General features: G+C 40.7%; 2 protein-coding genes across 3 annotated transcripts in view; one reads left to right on the top strand and one right to left on the bottom strand.

Annotated features, from left to right (window-relative positions):
• Nucleotides 1-8,944, top strand: part of LOC112407707 (interferon-induced very large GTPase 1-like) — a 29,326-nt gene extending 20,382 nt beyond the window's left edge. For both annotated transcript variants that reach the window (XM_024757099.1, XM_024757100.1), the window contains one exon: nucleotides 1,043-8,944. In XM_024757099.1, coding sequence (XP_024612867.1) covers nucleotides 1,045-8,343 — 7,299 coding nt within the window. In that variant the 5' untranslated portion in view covers nucleotides 1,043-1,044 and the 3' untranslated portion in view covers nucleotides 8,344-8,944. The remainder of the gene's footprint in view (nucleotides 1-1,042) is intronic.
• The window catches only part of ZNF215 (zinc finger protein 215), a 145,381-nt gene that overhangs the window by 99,292 nt on the left and 27,769 nt on the right, over nucleotides 1-18,320 (bottom strand). The window lies entirely within an intron of this gene.

The raw sequence follows: 18,320 nt of genomic DNA on the forward strand, positions 1-18,320 counted from the left end.
CCTTGGTGTATGCCAAGGTCTTAAATGTTGGCTTTAATTTGTAGTGGAAATATTTCAGTTGCTTAAAATTTATTTACCTCTTCCATCAGATATTACTTCACTATCCAGTAAATTCCTTGAGGCTCCAAAGAATCTGTCTTAAAAATTTATCTAGATATTTTAGATATCTTCAGTTGAAAAAGTTGTTCTGAGTTTCTGAGTCTGCCATAAATCTAGATGTAAATTTTAGTGACATTGGGGAAGATGGAAAGCACAAAATAAGAATGAGTGTAGATGAGATGACAATTATAGAAATCCAATAAAGACAAGGTGAAGGCAAAATCTTTTGGAGAGCTGGTAGGGGATTAAAAAGAATTGAGATTGAAGAGAGATTTAAATGGATAAATTGAAAGGACATGGTGAACTGCATTCATGTCAGCAGGAAGAAGGATGAGTAGGACACCCATTGACACAGAAGTATGATAGTGACATTCAGTAGGACAGGAATTCCTAAAAGAGGGGAAACCTGAATAATGTGTGAAGTTGCGACATGTAAAATCTCATTTCATCTGCTGCCCAAAGATATGTCCAAAGGCACTGGGGAGAAAAACATAACACTGAGGAAACACTGAATACTAGAACATTTGGTCCTACATCCACACATTAAGATGGCATCAGTAGAAAAGAGATCTTCATAATCCATATACAGTTCATAATATAAAAGTTATTCATAATACAAAGATATTATTAACTAGTGTCAGATGAAGAGTAAGAAGTGAGTGACAAGTAGAAACCAGTTAAGAAGTGCATTTTATTTATTTACTGAGACATAATTAACACATAACATTGCATAAGTCTAAGGTATACACCATGCTGATTTGATACATTTATATATTGCAATATTACCAACATAGAGTTAGCTAACACCTCTATCACATCACAAGATCATTTTTCTGATAGTTCATTATTAGTGTATAGAAAAGCATCAGATTTCTTCAAATTAATTACAGAGTTCTGTATATTAACATGCCAAAGGCTAAATGAATGTCTTTTCGTCCCACAGCCATGGACACAGAAGAGTCTACCCCTAATGAGCTCCTGCTCAGAGACAAAAATGGGCAAGATCTCCAAGAGATGTTGAGAGAAGTAGGATTGGCAGTTGAGTACTGGTTGCCCAAGCTGCAGGAACACCTGGGTGTGACCTGTGCCCAAGCCTTACAACACCTAGAAGAAAAAGAACTCCAGAAGCTGCAATCCCAGGCACAACATCCCTGGGAGAAAAGGGCCCTGGAGAAGCTGCTTAACCTGTCATACTCAAATACTCTTTCAGAGTTACAGGAGTCTCAGGTGGAAACAATAAAGAAAAGGCAGAAGCAGGCAGAACAGGCACTGCAGGAGCTAAGAGAGATGCTGGCAGAAGGGAGGCAGCGACAGGAAGAGGCAGTGAGGAAAAAGGAAGCAGAGCTGATGCAGGCAATGGAGATCCCCAAAGAGTTCTGGCCACGTCCCGAAAAGTCCCTAAGAGACATCATGGAAAACATGCTGGGACAACTCAAACTTATGGAGGGGACACTGTCTCACAGGAAGAACCTTCCAGATAGAGAGCTGGTGCGACATGCATCTGGAGGACTAGCCCTTCAGGGAATTTACAAAACCAGTGATCAAAGGGGCCTGACAGAGAAGAAAGAGGAGCTACTCGGTGTCCCCAAGGAGTTCTCACTCCGTGGCCCTGAGCAGAGTACACGGATGGAAACAAAGGAATTTACATCTTCTCAAAAAGAATCCATGTTCATCCAGGCTGTAGAGAAGCTGGGCTTCAGTGTAACTGCCTCAGCAAAGGGTGGAGGTTGGGGATTTAGCCTGGAAGCTGCTATGAATCAGAGCAAACATTCAGAATCCAAGGAAACCCAACAGTCACATTCTAAGCACTCTTACTTCTGCTCAACCAAGTTCAGCTACATCCCACTGGCCTCCTGCCACTTTCCCACTGACCAGCTCCAGCTCTCCAAGGCTGCTCTACAGGAATTGAAATGCATTGAAGACCTTTCAGGTCAGCCAGAAGACCCAGACAAACTTCCCTTGCTGAGGCGCAGGACTGAAGCCTTCTTCCACAGGTTTGGCTCTCATGCTAACCAGGGCCCTCTGCACCTGGGAGGAATCTACTGGTGGAAAGCCATTTCAGAGGGGTTCCAAAGTGAGCAGCTGGCAGAAGTGAAACAGCAAGCTGCAGAGGCCCTGGATATTTACATAAGGGGCAGCTACAGTGGCTTTGGAGTGAATGTTGCTGCAGGTGTGGATGTGTCAGACTCTCATTCAAAAACAGCCTCTCAGAGAACAACCTTTCAAAATCTCCAAACCAAAGTCCAATTATCTGTGGCCCAGACAGGTGGCCCACCAGAAGCAAATGGCCTTTCACAGTGGAAAGCTGGCCTAGTTGCCAATAATCAAACCTGGTGTGTCATTGACCGGGGAATTCAGCTGGTGCCCGTTTGGGACATCATCCTCACCAGCCACCGAAGCGATTTTAAGGATCCTCATCAGGTAGCTAACTGCCTGAAAGACAGCTACACTGCTCTGACTGGTCTTACTGCCCAGATCCAGGAGGGAGAAGAATTACTGAGTGTTGAGAAGGAGGCTAGGCTTTTCCTAGAGGATGTGAAATCCTGGGAGGTATCTGATCCTGAAGAGCAGCTTAAAAAGCTGATAAATTTCATGCAAAGATTGAGTGAAAAAATAAAAAGTTATAACACTTGGACTAATATATGCCTCACAGATAGGGGTCTGCAGAATTTTCTGTTAGACACTGTCAACTTCTGCAAAAAGTATTCCATATATGAAACTAAATTTATTAAATCTCAGTTGTGCAGCCTTTTGGATCCTCACATCTACAAAGTGACAAACTTTCCTCAGGCTCATTCCATCATGCAGTGGATATTTCAGTCAGAACCAGAGGAAAAGAATGTCAATATCACCCAATTTTCTGAATTAATTAAAATCTTTAAAAAAAACCAGAATGACCTTATGGAAGTAAAGGCCAAGTCTGAATCCACAGAATCAGTGGAGGAAGCTCAAAGCAAGGTGACTTACGAGGTCAGCTTGTCTCTTGGCTGCTTCTTGAGATACCTCCAAGAAACGGGGCAGCCAGACACACACATCTTGCTACTTTTGATTGCAGCTGGTGCAGGATATCATGCAGTAAACAATACATTTCAGTATCTCCTTGGGTGTGATGAGTTAGACTTCCTACTGGATAAAATGCAAACTGCCCTAGATAAATACCAAGAGCTCAAAAATATTTGCAACTACAAGGCTCAGGCATTCCTGGTGCTCACAGGTCTGACAGCTACACTTGGCATCAAAGTTGCTTCTCCAGAAGAGAAAACAGAACGCTTGGCATTAGTAAGACATCACATGGGACAATCTTTGTCTAAAGAAGTTGTACATGTCCTCACCAAACCTGGGGCAGATCATGATTGGGAAAACCTAGAAAAAGACTTGAGATTGCTCATTGATGGGGATTATGAGGTCACCGTCTCTTCATTGCAAATGGAGGATGTGAAAAAACAATTGCAAAGTCTTTTCCATGGAAAGAAACAGCCCCATGAACCACATGATAATGAAAGTAACAAACGGGAGGTCATTGAAAATAGAGCCTTCCTAGAAATACTCCAGCGTCTAGGCCTAGAACATTACTACCCAAAAATGATGAGCAGAGCTAACTTCCATATGATCTACAAGAATCCTGTGTACAACACCCAGCCCTGCTCTGAAAGAGAGCTTCCCTTCTATTTCCTACAGAAGCTACTGATGCTGGATTATGGGCTGAGATACCTGATCATTAAGGATGATGAATACACAGAGAAGCAAGTCTATCCAAACACCTCAAATCAAGAAAAGGAGGCTTTTGATCCATATGAAGATCTATTTGAAGACAGTAATAGCACCACTAATCCTTCAGCAACCACTAATGCCAGGCCCTACATTCACCCTATGGATATACAGATGGCAATTCTTCACTGTGCAGATGATTTTGCCAGACAATACATTTTGGCCAAACTTTCCATTTGTCAGTTTGCCCTCCCCCTTCTCATACCTAATCCTTGCAATGCTCAAATTGAATTCTCTCTCTGGTCTCTCAGTCAAATTAGGAGGAGCTGGCAGCAAACAGGGAAATCAATAAAAGAGGAGAAGGACAATTACAAAAATCAGCAGATGTGTCATGTCTCTACCCCCATTGTGTCTTTTATTAGAGTTGGAAATGGCTTCTCTGCCTCCAAATCTCAGATCATGAACTGTCTTCTCAGTAAAAGGAAACATGATGTCTTTTTTCACCGACATTGCAAAGGGAGCAGCAAAGACTGTCTCTTGATGGGAGGTGTGGTGGAAGTTGCCTGGTTCTGTCCTGGGGGTGAAGATCAGGACAGGTTTGACAACTGCCTGACCTTCATCAATCTTCATGGAGATGCAAAGGAACATGAGAAGCAACTTGCCTTTTTGCAGGAGGTCTCTTCTCTCATTGTGGTCCTCATGTCAACTTCTGATGACAATAAAGAAACCCGAAAAATTGTCCATGACCTGTGCCAGAAATCAAAAACTTTAATCTGTTTGCTTGATGATAAAGAAAAAAACGTGGCAAATAACTCTGGCCCAAGAGTGAGAATTGGGGTCAGGAACAGAAATGAGGCAGAATTAATAGAGGAGCTCACAACTACAATCAGACGTTTGTTAGAGCTTTCTGACACTGCACTCAGCTTGGAGAACTGTGCCCAAATTGCTCGCAAGCAAGGATTGCTTATTGATGAAGACCAGAGAGAATGCAAGGAAGCCAGAGAAAAGGCAGAGATTCTAATGGCCCTACTGGGAGAAATGGAAATACCTCAGATGAAGGAAAATTTACTACCCCTTCAGGGAAAACTGTGGCAACTTTGGTGTAAAAAGGACAAAGAACTCTATCATCTGAGAGAAAAAGGGAATCGAAGCATTGAACAACACAAGAGTGAGATTGAGACAGATAAACAAATGATACGATGTCAACAGTTGAGAAAAGCCTTTCCTCTCAACGATTTAATGCATTCTGTCCTTGAAATTCTCCAAAATCATTCAGAAACTCACACCAAACTCTACTTCTTGCAATGGCTGAGTGTGTTTTTAGACAATTTGACTGCAGGACACTTGGAAAAACTAAATGAGAAGAAAAAGGCCTTGTGGTCACTGGTCCAAAAAGGAAAGCAAGAGGCACCAAAGAGCAACTCTCTGAAAGGCTTGCAAAATGAGATAGAAGTTATCTCCAGAGAGATTAGTGACTGCACCTTGGGAATTGAGCAACTTCTCAGAGAAGTTGGCCAGATCTATGAAGCTCTGGAAGAAGCTTCATCCATGAAAGATACCCTATTTCTCTCCCTTCCCCACATTGCTGCAGATCTGATGCTATCTGGTTTTCCCATTGAGCTAATGGATGGGGATGCTTCTTATGTGCCCCTGAGGTGGGTGACAGCTGTTTTTGACAAGGTCTCTGAGAAACTTGGAAACAAACGGCTCTTTGTTCTCTCTGTCCTTGGCCTGCAGAGCTCAGGGAAGTCCACCCTGCTGAATGCACTTTTTGGGCTGCAGTTCACTGTCAGTGCTGGGAGGTGTACCCGGGGGGCCTACATGCAGCTTCTGAAGGTGGAGGAGACATTCGCAAAGGAACTTGGCTTTGACTTTGTGCTTGTTGTGGACACAGAAGGACTTCGGGCCCCAGAACTCAGCAACAAGTCCCAGAATCGTGACAATGAGTTGGCAACCTTTGTCATCGGACTTGGAAACTTGACTCTGATCAATATTTTTGGGGAAAATCCATCAGAAATGCAAGATATTCTACAAATAGTTGTCCAAGCTTTTCTGAGGATGAAACAAGTAAAAATATCTCCTAGTTGCCTCTTTGTTCATCAGAATGTGGGAGAAATTACAGCTAAAGACCAAACTATGGAAGGACGAAGGCGGCTAGAGCAGAGACTGGACCAAATGGCAGCAACAGCAGCTGAAGAAGAGCAGTGCTCAGATGTAACCCGCTTTCGTGATGTCATTAAGTTTGATGTTAATACCCACGTCTACTACTTTGCTCACCTCTGGGATGGCAATCCCCCAATGGCCCCTCCCAATCCTCGTTATAGCCACAATGTCCAAGAACTGAAAAGCAGAATTCTTGTGACTGCCCAACAGGAATCTAGGGGAAGCATCCTGAAGATATCAGATGTAAAATTCCGAGTTCAAGATTTGTGGAGAGCACTATTGAATGAAAACTTTATTTTCAGTTTCAGAAATACCCGAGAGGTCATGGCCATGAGCAAACTGGAAACCATGTATAACTACTGGACATGGGAGTTGAGGAGCCATGTGCTGAGCATACAGGACCAGCTGATCAACCAGATTCAGAATGAAAAAATCCAGACACTCGAAACACACACAATTGAGGCTCCAGTTACAGAGAAATATGAAGCCATCAAGCAAGAACTTGAAAAATATTTTAATGAAGACCCAGATAGTGAAGTGCTGGTACAGTGGAAAGGAAATTTTGAAAATAAGCTAATAATCCTTAAAGAGGCATTCATTTTAGACAGCCAAAGAAAAGCCAAAGAACTTCTTAGTTTTAAAAAGAATCAAGAAAAACTGCATAACAAAAAATCAGGTTACGAAAAGGAATTATTGGAAAAAAGCCGAGAGTTGGCTTTAACTGTAAAGGGCACCCAACTGAGTGAGGAAGAGCTACATGAGAAATTCAACACACTTTGGAAAAAATGGGTCTATGATTTGTCCTCAACTCACTCTCCAATCGCAGAGCCTAAAATTGAAGTGGATTCTGAAAACATCCTTTTGGATTATTTCAAAAAGGAGAAAGACAGGGCAAGCATACTGAATAAAAATTATGGAGAAAACTTTGAAATCAAATATGAAAAACATATCAAAATGAACAAGAAATATCTGAACTTAGTTACAATGACATTAGAGGTCCAGGACAAAGAGTCCATAAATATGACTACTAACCGCATTGTTTCAAAAGTTAATGAAACTATTAACAACATTTGTAGGCAAAAGCATGATTACAATCCAGCTTATTTCTATGAAATCCTGAGAATAATAGATGAGGAGGTGAAATCTGCACCCACTAAGGAAAGATACACATTTACAAGAAAATATGAAATAGACTTAGCCTTGTATTTATTCCAAAGAGCATCAATGAAGTTTCATCATATGCACAAGGAATTCAAGAGAGCAAATGATCCTGTAAACTATCTGGAAAGCAAGAAAGATGATTTCTTCATGAGTTTTAAGATCTCTTGTCAGGGAGCAACCTCAATTAAAACATTTGTTGATTTTCTGTGGCACAAACTCACCACTGCTGTCTCCAACACCATAAAGAAAAACATGGCCCGCAAAATTGCTGGGGACATGCAAGCCACCTGCTCGGCATTCAATGGAAACAGGGCTAACCTGGAGAAACACATTCTCATCTCTCTGGCAGAAGAGGAAAATTTTGATAATTGTTGGCAGTACCTTCATAATCCGGAATCATATTTTAAGAATTACATTGAAAACCACATTAAAAGATATTGTTCTGACAAAGGAAGTGAAAAAATGAAGACATTTTTAAAAATAAGTTCAGATGAAATCAAGAATGCCATCCTCTCAGCTATTCAGGCATCTACAGCAGTAGCTAAAGATAAAAGCAGCACTGTGTCTGGGTGGTTGGATTTGTTCTGTGATCACCTGGGGAGTAACTTGATCTTTCCACGAAAAGACTTGATAAGCATTGAACACCAGGAGATAAAAGATATTGACTTTCTCAAAGAAGCCATGAGTAAAGCTTTGGATCCTGAAATGAAGAGAGTAGAACAGAATGATTTGTATATGTTTGTAGAAGAAATCATTCCTGAAATCCAGAAAATGCTCACTGAACATCTCTGTGGCTGCTGGGAACAGTGTCCCTGCTGTAGAGCAATTTGTACAAACACAATCCCTATGCATGATGGAGACCACAGTGTTCCCTTCCATCGTCCACAGGCTGTCAGTGGAGGAAGGTGGTACAAAACAGACCATTTTGTCATTGATTGCTGTACCAGTTTGGTATCAAGTGATTGTGTTTTGGTTTTGGGAGATGGCAGGAAAGTCCCATATAAGAACTATCGACAGGCAGGAGGGGAATATGCCAGGTGGAGTATCACCCCAGACACATCCACCCAGCCATACTGGAAATGGTTTGTCTGCCACTTCAGATTAAAGCTACAAGAAAAATATCTCAAAAGATTTGAAGGTAAAGGTAAAATTCCTGATGCATGGGACAAAATTACGAAACAGGATGTGCTTAATGACTTGAAAAAAAATTAATACTCAATGACCACAAAACAGCCCCACTATCTGAACAAAGGAGGCACATTACCTGAGGAAGGCTAAAATATCACCCACTCATAAGGAAAACATCCCTTATATCAATTTTTTCAATTGAAACATCTAAAACTAAATCAGTTAACGGCAAGAGTTGAAGACTTGCTGAGAAAGAACTTCATTTTTCTTTGCCTCAATTCCTTTTGCTTTAAAAACAGATTACTAAAATATATGAGTACATGATAAAATCAAATAAAATCCATTTAAAATACCTACTTCATATTTTAAACTATTATTCTGAATGTTATTTTTTATTTTTAAATATATAATGTTATTTAAAGTCACAAGAAAGTCATTTTCATAGAGGGAAGTTAAAATCATTGCAGACTGCCACAAATTCTATAGAATAACTACACAGTTTAACCAATATACAGTTCTTGACTGGAATCTACAAATTCTTTTCAGTTCTAAGTGTATTTTTTTTTACCCTCAGAAATTTGTGAGGAAGAGTTATTAATGCTTGAATGCAAAAACATTCATGGAAAATTCATGATTCCCAATTCCCAAATATAATGCTTTTTAGGGATATCCTGTTATAGGAAATGAAAAAAAAAAACACCAGAAAGTTGACCAGGATAGAGCCTGCATCAATTCTGGAAACATTATTCAAAAAATATGGAAAATAGAAGTTAAATAACTTTTTCTTATTTAACCATCATCCTCCTCTTCCCTGGTGCCTTGGCACTTGCCTGTGCATGTTTTATAAAAAAGGAAAAGAAAAAATTCACAGGAGCTTAGGTATTCAAAGCCTAGAGCTATGTACAAGTCTGAAAAGGACTGGTTAATGGAACAAGATTTATGACAAGGTAAAAAGGGCCATTTTAATCAAGGCTGTGGACAAGGTCAAATTTGATTAAGCCATGATCATTTAATCATTAATGATTAAAAAAAACTATTCCTTCAAGACTAAAATATCAAAAAATATATAGTTTTGTGTGGTGATATTTCAATAAGAGATGCTTTTTACATATTAAAAGGTAAGAAAATGCTTATCTCCAAATCAGGCACCCTTGTGACTTTTCACAGTATTTGAGCCATAGGGTCATGATCAGAAATAAAAATGAAGAACATGCTGAAGCCAACCAAAGATCTGAAAGGGGAAGGAAATCTCCCTTCTGCAAACTTTTACCTTCTAAAGCAATGACTTTTGCTAGGTTCTCAAAGCTGATGATCTGAAGGAATCCTGATGCAAAGAAAAAAGATTATTCATGCCTGACATAAGGGCATCCATTGGCTTCCATTTCAGGGTACACTGTCTACCCGTCCATAGCCAGTGAAAACAGACAGTACAAAGAGCAGTCAAAGGACTTGGATCTTCAGAGCCGGGAGACAGGAGCGTTCACTCTGCTATCTTTGTGCCCCAAGGCTTCAAGCATACTCTCAGTTTCAGGTCAAATGACCATGTTTCCAGAAGAAATCCTGGAACAGAAAAATTATATGGAAAACAGATGTTCTTGGACAGTAGGGTTTCCCTTTTGTTCTCTAAAAAAATAGCCTCACTGAGAGTTGGAACTAGTAGGATAAAGTCGAAATAGTGATAAAAACAGAACCCATGCATAATATAGCACCTGTTTCTGACATAGCTGCATCCTTGATAACTGTGCAATGTTAACATTCGCTGAATGCCTTTCATATTTGTTTAATGAATCCATTAAAACTTTTAACTAAAAAGTATTATATATCATATATTAACTTTGATTTTTCACGCCAAATTGTTGTGCATAAAAAAATAAATTTTTTGATAAATTCCTCAGGCATTTAAGTAGAGTGATTATTAAATGAAATTCAGAGGCTGCGTCAAGAACCCAAAATGGCTAGACATAAGTTGGGAATGAGAGAAGATGGCTATGTGTAAATGTGGTTTTCTATGATAGTAGTGGAGGGTAAAGTGCCATCAGCATAGGGTAAGGATTAAAGGGTCAGTGGGTTGAGGTCACTGAGGGAGATCTTAGGAACAGTGGAGTAGGGTGAATGGAGTCAGTAGGGATGAGAATCATATGGTCATCAAAAATGGGAGATGATGGGCCCAGTGTAGGTCACAGATGAGAGATGGCCAGAGTTGTAAGGTCAATAGAGGTATAGTTCACATGGTCAGTGGAACAGATCTCTCAGAGTCACTGAAAGTGGGGATCATGGAAACACAGGAATTGGGGGTCACCACATCAATAGACTTCGGGGATTTCCAGAGTAAGTTAAGCAAGAGAGGACAAGGCCTGCAGGGATGGGGCTAGGAGGGTGTTGGATTCTAAAACAAGATCAAATAACATGAATAAGAGGTGAGTTGCTTAAATGAAGCTGGAAATTTGCACTAAAAAGATTTTCACTTAGGTCTCTCTCCCTCTCTCTCTCTCTCTCTCTCTCTCTGAGAGAGGATATAAATACGGGAAGGTCAATTGAATAAGGTGTGTTATGGATAAAATATTTCTGTCATCCATAAATTCATATGTTGAAGCCCTAACCCCCAGTGCGATTTCAGAGGGGGCCTTGGGAGATAATTAGGGTAAGATGAGTTCATGAGGGAAGGGTCCTCATGATGCGATTAATGTCCTTATAAGAAGAGACATCAGAGATACCTCTCTCCCTCCCCAGGAGCATGAATCAAGGAAAGATCATATGAGCACACTGCAATATGTGTAATAAAGCAAGCCAGGAAGAGAGCTCTCATCAGGAACCAAATCAGCCAGCATCTTGACCTTAGATGCTCTAGAACTGGAAGAAATAAATTTCCATTGTCTAAGACACCTGGTCTGTAGTGTTTTGTTACGGCAGCCCAAGCTGACTAAATGAGGTGTGCCTAAAAATTGGCCCCCTTAAGGTTTGGGATGCTTTTCCCTTAGACTATGGAAAAAGACATATGAAACATAAAACTTTTAATTTTTCCCCTTCCTTCAAATTTGTAATTATCTTTAATCATTCTCTTTAATCAGTCTAACCCTTCAGTAAGGTCTAAAAAAGCCATTTAGCCCTTTCTAGTAGTGCTGTGACACATAAATAGACAAAACAGAAAAGGAAAGTGTGAGCACTACCAATAATAGTATCATGATAATGACTGTACTGATATCTTTGCAATAGTAGTAACTGTGATATCTTGGGCAGGTAGTTTAATCTCTCTTTGTTCAAGTGCCCTGTCTGTAAGAGTGCATTTCTCATTCTGCTACTGGGAAGAATAAATGAATTCCTATTTAAAAAACATTTAAGACAGAAGCAAACACAGAGTACTTTATAAGTGTAAGTTATTATTATGTTATACTACCACTCCTAAGTTCCTTATTCCTTTGCATTTGAGTAGCATTTTATTAGGAACATACTGATGGGTTGAGATAGTCTCATCTGAGGTTCATCGGCAGGAATATTCAACCAGGACCCCTTGGGAAATCACAACTGAGAATACAGTAAGTTCTCAATAAATGTGGTTATAACTTATGGCTCAAAATGAATCTCGATATATTGATGTCCCACAGTACTTTATCTGTAGTCATACCTCTTTCAAAAACTAATCCATCAGTCAAAGACTTAGACAAGTCATTGTCACAATTCTTTAACAGCATAGAAGATAATATGTCTTAGGTTATTCAAAAGGTCCGAGACATGGATTCACACACAATTGATTTATTAGAAAAGCCATCCCAGTAAAAAAAGAATAAGGGTAAGCAAGAGGGGGAATGTAACTTAAGGTGAGGGAATAAATTAGTAAGTATGAAAATTTTGAGAGGTAGAAAATGTCATCTTTCAATTCTAGTTAACAACCACAAACTCGAAAATTAGACTGTTCGGTTTTGAATAGGACTTCCACCATTTAGTAGCTGTGTGACCTTGAATGACTTTCTCAACCTGTCTCTGCTTCATTTTCATCCATAAAATGGTGCCACCTCATAGAAGTGTTAAGGATTTCTTGAGATATCCTTGGCACAGCATATATAGTTCCAATAATAGTAGGTGGCGGTAGTAGTAGTAGTAGTACTAGTAGCAGCAGCAGCAAAGCAACAAGTCATGTCAAAAGAAGAAATTACTATAGTTATTAAAATTATTATCATTTCCATTACAATGAAATGTGTTTATGCCTGTACCACATTCTCAGCTGTAAATTCCTGAAAAAGAGTTCATGTCTTGTTCATCTCCATATGCTCAGCATGTAGAATGGTATTTACCCCAATGTAGGTGATGAATCATGGCTCTTAAGTACAATTGAGGACAAGCTTACTAAATACTGGAGTTGGAAGTGGAACAGTTCGAAGGAAAAGAGAGAAATCAAAGATGATGCTGGTATTTCAAACAGGGAAAATGCAGCTGACATCAACTAAGTAAAGGTCATCAATGGCCTCCACTTTGCTAAATCCAATTTTTTATTCACAGTCATATACATGACCTACCAGCATCATTTTGTCCCTCTCATCTCCCTGAAACACTTCTTTTACTTGGATTTGAGAATACTGCACTCTTGCTTCTCTCCTCCTATGTCACTCTTCTTTACTGCTTCTTCCACTTCTATCAGTCTCTCAATGCTAATATACCCCAAGGGCTCAATCTTGGGTCTTCCTTCCATATCTAGGCTCTCTCTCTCTCTTAAGGGGTCACCAGTCCTCACTGCATTAAATACCACCTGTACACTGATGACTCCTAATACATTTGTCTCACCACACCTCTCACTAAATGTCGAATACATGCCGACTCACCATCTCCACTTGGATGTCTCAAAGACATCTCAAGCTTAACATCCCAAAACTGGATTCTAAATATCCCCTCACTCAAACCCTGCTCTTATCTATAGGCTTCCTCTTCTTAAAGGTCAATCCATTGTTTCAATCCCCTGGGCCAAAAAATACTCTAAATCATCCATAATTCTTCTCACCCAATCATTCATTGATAAATCCTGTTAAATCTACTGTCAAAATATATCTAAAATCTAGCCATTTACCACCACTCCACTGCAGGCACTGAGGCTCAATAGCCTCCTAACAGATTACCATAACAACATCCAACATAGCAGTCAGAAAGCTTTTTTTAATGTAAGCTAGATCATTTTAATCCTTTGTTCAAAACCCTGAAATCTCCAGTTTTCATTCAGTGTGAAAGTCAGTCATCACAAGATTCGTCAAGGCCCCATGTGATGTGATGTGATATGATGTGATGTGATGTGATGCAGCTCCTATTACCATTCTGATCTACTTCTATCCCCCTTAGTCACTCACTACAGCCATTCTCAAAACCACTGACTAAAAAGAAAAACAAAGAACACTGACTAAAAAGATGACTGAGTCCCCAGGATTAAAGACCCTGCAGCACTGTGGCAAATATATATTATAATCATCCCTAAAGAGACCTACATATATTTATTCAGATAAATATGCACTGGGGAAAGGGGAATACCCAGACATTTTGAGAATTATTAGACACAAGGTCTGAGTTGACACTGACATCTAGAGAAACGAAGTATGATTATTCATAACTGGAGACTAGGTAATAAATGGGGTCTTTCCTAGGCTAAAGTCAAGCTCACATTCAGTCCACTGGGTTGACAGACCCACAGAGTGGTCTGTCCCCAGTCCCCGAATGTATAATTGAGGAATGACAAACTTGGCAGTTGGACTAACCCCAAAATTGGGTTCTTGTCCTATGAGGTAAGTGCTTTAATAATGAGAAAGCCTAAGCAGAAGTCTTCAAAATTGCCCTCCACTCTGGCAAGTTAATAAATCTTTAAAAAATCACAACACAGGGGATGGCAAAGATTAGTACCACCATTAAAAACCTAAAGCGGGGGCTTCCCTGGTGGTGCAGTGGTTGAGAGTCCACCTGCCGATGCAGGGGACACGGGTTCGTGCCCCGGTCCGGGAAGATCGCACATGCCATGGAGTGGCTGGGCCCGTGAGCCATGGCCACTGAGCCTGCGCGTCCGGAGCCTGTGCGTCCAGAGCCTGTGCTCCACAACGGGAGAGGCCACAACAGTGAGAGGCCCGTGTACTGCAAAAAAAAACCCAAAAACCTAAAGCGGTGGTTATCCCTACCATGTCTCCATTTAATTAGCCAGTGTGTCTCTTGCAATAACAGATGGATCCTAAAAATTTCTTGTAAATTGCTGCTAGCTTATCCAATGGTAGCCCCTACTGCAGGTTCTGTACTGGCCAAGGTAATACTGCTAGAGCTAAGATAGTATTTGCCACTGATATGGCAAATGCATTCTTTTCTATTTCAGTGGTAAGAGACTACTAGAAACACTTCACATTCATGAAACGGACAAATATATTTACTTAGAGTTTTGGCCCAGGGCTCTACTAACTCTCCTGCTTTCTGTCATAAGACAATCCTAAAGAAAGGGGACCTTCCCAGAGAATATCACACTGATCAGTTATATGATGACATCATGCCAATTGACCAGGAAAGTAAGAGGTGGCTAGTAAGTTGGTAGCCTTGTTAAGACATGTGCTCCAGAGGATGGGAAACAAACCCTACAGAGGTTCAGGGACCTGCCATAACAAAAGTTTTTAAGGGTCCAATGGTCACGATATCCCCTCCAAATTAAAAGACAAATAACTGCATCTTGTATTTCCTACAATAAAAAATAAAGCACAGCACCTGGTAGGCCTCTTTGATTTGGGGAAACAACACATTCCACACCTAGGAATACTTCTCTGGTCCATATCAGGTGACAAGGAAGTCCACCATCTTTGAATGGGGTCTAGAGGAGGAAAGAATTCTCCAATAGTTTCAGGCTGTGGTGCAAGTTGCCCAAAGGCTGAGCCATATGATCCAGCAGACCCTATGGGGTTGGAGGTGTCAATTATGATAAAAGAGTCGCTGTGGAGTTCATGCCAGGGATCAGCAAACCACGGCCCATGGGTTGAACTAGTATGCCACCATTTTTGGAAAACATATTTTATAAAAATGCAGCCATATTCATTCATTTGAATATCGTCTCTAGATGCTTTCACACTACAAAAGCAGAGTTGAGTAGTTGAAACAAAGAACATATGGTTGACAAAGTCTCAGATATTTTCTATGGCTCATTATAGAAAAAGTTTGTTTATGCTTTGTTTATGGTAGGCCCCAGCAAGAGAATCATGAAGCAGGGGTTCTGGAGTAAGGCCATGTCATCTGCACCAGAGAATTATATGCCTTTTGAGAAACAGCTCCTGGTCTGTCACTGATCCCTGGTAGTTATGGAATGCTTGACCATGAGGCACAAACTGATCATGTGACTGAAAATGCCCATTTTGAGCTGGGTTATGTTGGACCCACCAAGGCTTACTGTCAGAAAGGCCCAGCAGCAATCCATGGTAAGATGCAAATGGTATATCCTAGATCAAGTTTGTTCAGGAACAGAGGGCATTATTAATCATGAACAGGTAGCCCCAACCCCCATGTCACCTACCATAGTTGCACCCAGAACCCTCCCCCAGCTCACATCTATAGCTTTATGGGGGTCACATCCAAACATCTAAAGGAATAAGAAAAAGCTCAAGCTCGATTTATGGACAAGTTGGCCTCACATAGTGTACAACCTAAAAATGGATGGTAGCTGCATTAAAGCCACATTTGTAAACAGCCTTGAAAAGCAGTAGAGAGGAAAAAAATATCTTCCCAAATGGAAAAATTGCAAATGTTGCTCCTAGTCATTGGCTTTGTATGATAAGAGAAGTAGCATAAGGTGAGAATATGTACAAATTCCTAGGAAGTTGCCAATAAGAAATTAGAAGCTTTTGGGTAGAGCATGTGCATGGACATACAGCAGTGGGCACCAAGTGTGAAGAACTTTATATCACACGTGCCCACCAGAAAACACCCACCACTGAAGGGACACTGAACAACCAGGTTGGAAAAATGACTTAACCAGTTCATATTATCTGTTCTTCCTCATCAACCCTCCAAGAACTGGCATGATAGGCACATAAATGAAATGGTAAGGACAGTAGATACATAGGTTATGCATGGATGCAATAACAGGAACCAATGCTAATCTAGCTAACGCTGCCTCTCAATGTCCAACTTCCAACAACAGAGACCTATGCTGAACCATCAATATGTCATTATTCTCAAAAAGTCCAAATAGATGCTTGTTTGCAAGTCAATTTCATTTTACTCCTTCCATCCTGCAAGGTCCAACACTTCGTCAACATGGGGATTGATACCTATTCTGGGTGTGCGTTTGCCTTTCCTGTATGCAGAGCCTTGATTAGCACCACTATCTGGAGATGTACAAAATGCCTGATCCACAGGTATGGTACCCGGACAGCTGAGGATAAGGGAAAGCTAGAATTCATGGTTACACCCCCAAGACCAAAGGAAGCAATATAGGCTATAGTTCACTTCTAACCTTCCTCTTCTAAGTTTCTCCTCAGGAAGAGAGGCCCATGGACAACAAGGAGGAATTGCCCTCCAAACATGTTTGGAAGGTAAATCTATACGGCATAAGAACTAGATTCTGCTGGTCATGAAGATGCACCACTTAGATCTCATTCAATAAAAACTTCTGTGAGTAGAGGTAACTGAGAGCCTCCACTGCCCACCTGTTTGGATCTATCAGGGCATTCACACCGAGGCCACACCTCCCCCAGGCTGCCCTCAGTGACTCAGCATGGAAAAGCCCAATCTTGCTCATCATGGAGTTCCTTTAACTAGCAATCATTGCTCAGGATTCCCTATAGGCCTGGCCAGGATTTGTTCTAAACTCACTGTGGTCTGAGACTCTTTTTACCAAACCCTTCTTTCCCTCTCTCCTTTCTCAGGCGTCAGACCAGCATTGTGGTCTGAAGGATTCCCTTGCTTTCATTGCTTTCTCCTCTTATACCTTTCACAGGCATTTCATCCAATAAATCTCTTACATGTCTAATCCCATCTTGGCGTCTGCTTCTTGAAGGACCAAACTGACGTTAAAACCCCCTCACACGTGTATTTACTTAAATTATTTTGGAAATCTTTCATTACCAACACATATGAGCTGCTTCATTCTGTTCACTGATTTCATTGATACACAATATTTTATTTAACCAGATGCTGATGGTCATTTAGGCTTATCTTCTAATTTGACTATTACAAAAATTAAAATGCTGCAATGATGAATATATCTGAAGAATAGTTTTCACTTAAGTTGTAGAAATTGTTGAATCATATAATAAGTAATTTTTGGGATTTCCCTGGTGGCACAGTGGTTAAGAATCCACCTTCCAATGCAGGGGACATGGGTTCAAGCCCTGGTCAGAGAAGACCTCACATGCCGCGAACCAACTAAGCCTGCGTGCCACAACTACTGAAACCTGCACAGCACCTAGAGCCCGTGCTCCGCAACAGGAGAAGCCACCGCAAAGACAGACCCGTGCACCACAACGAAGAGTAGACCCCGCTTGCCGCAACTAGAGAAAGCCCATGCACAGCAACAAAGACCCAAAGCAGCCAAAAATAAATAAATTAAACAAAAAAGTAATTTTCACAGATACTGCAGTATCTAACACATCATTTGTCTTTGTTTTCACACGCTCGCCAACCCCTTTGAATCATCAAGTTTTTTAAAAATAGTATCTCACATTTTTAAATTTCCTGTTATTTCATTGTTAGTAACTTTAGGATCCTTTCACTTATTTACAAGCTATTGATACTTTGTTATTCTTTCTGCTTACTGTTGTTGTCATTTGCTTCTTTCTCTCGAGTCATTCTTTTTTTTTTTTTTTTTTTTTTTTTTGGTACGCGGGCCTCTCACTGTTGTGGCCTCTCCCATTGCGGAGCACAGGCTCCGGACGCGCAGGCTCAGAGGCCATGGCTCATGGGCCCAGCCGCTCCACGGCATGTGGGATCTTCCCGGACCGGGGCACGAACCCATGTCCCCTACATCGGCAGGCGGATTCTCAACCACTGCGCCACCAGGGAAGCTCGAGTTGTTCATTTTTTTGATTATCTATTTGTAAGACCTTTCATATGTTAAGTAAATTCGT

Source organism: Neophocaena asiaeorientalis, unplaced genomic scaffold, assembly GCF_003031525.2.
Source record: "Neophocaena asiaeorientalis asiaeorientalis breed wild unplaced genomic scaffold, Neophocaena_asiaeorientalis_V1.1 scaffold504, whole genome shotgun sequence".
Lineage (NCBI taxonomy): Eukaryota > Metazoa > Chordata > Mammalia > Artiodactyla > Phocoenidae > Neophocaena > Neophocaena asiaeorientalis.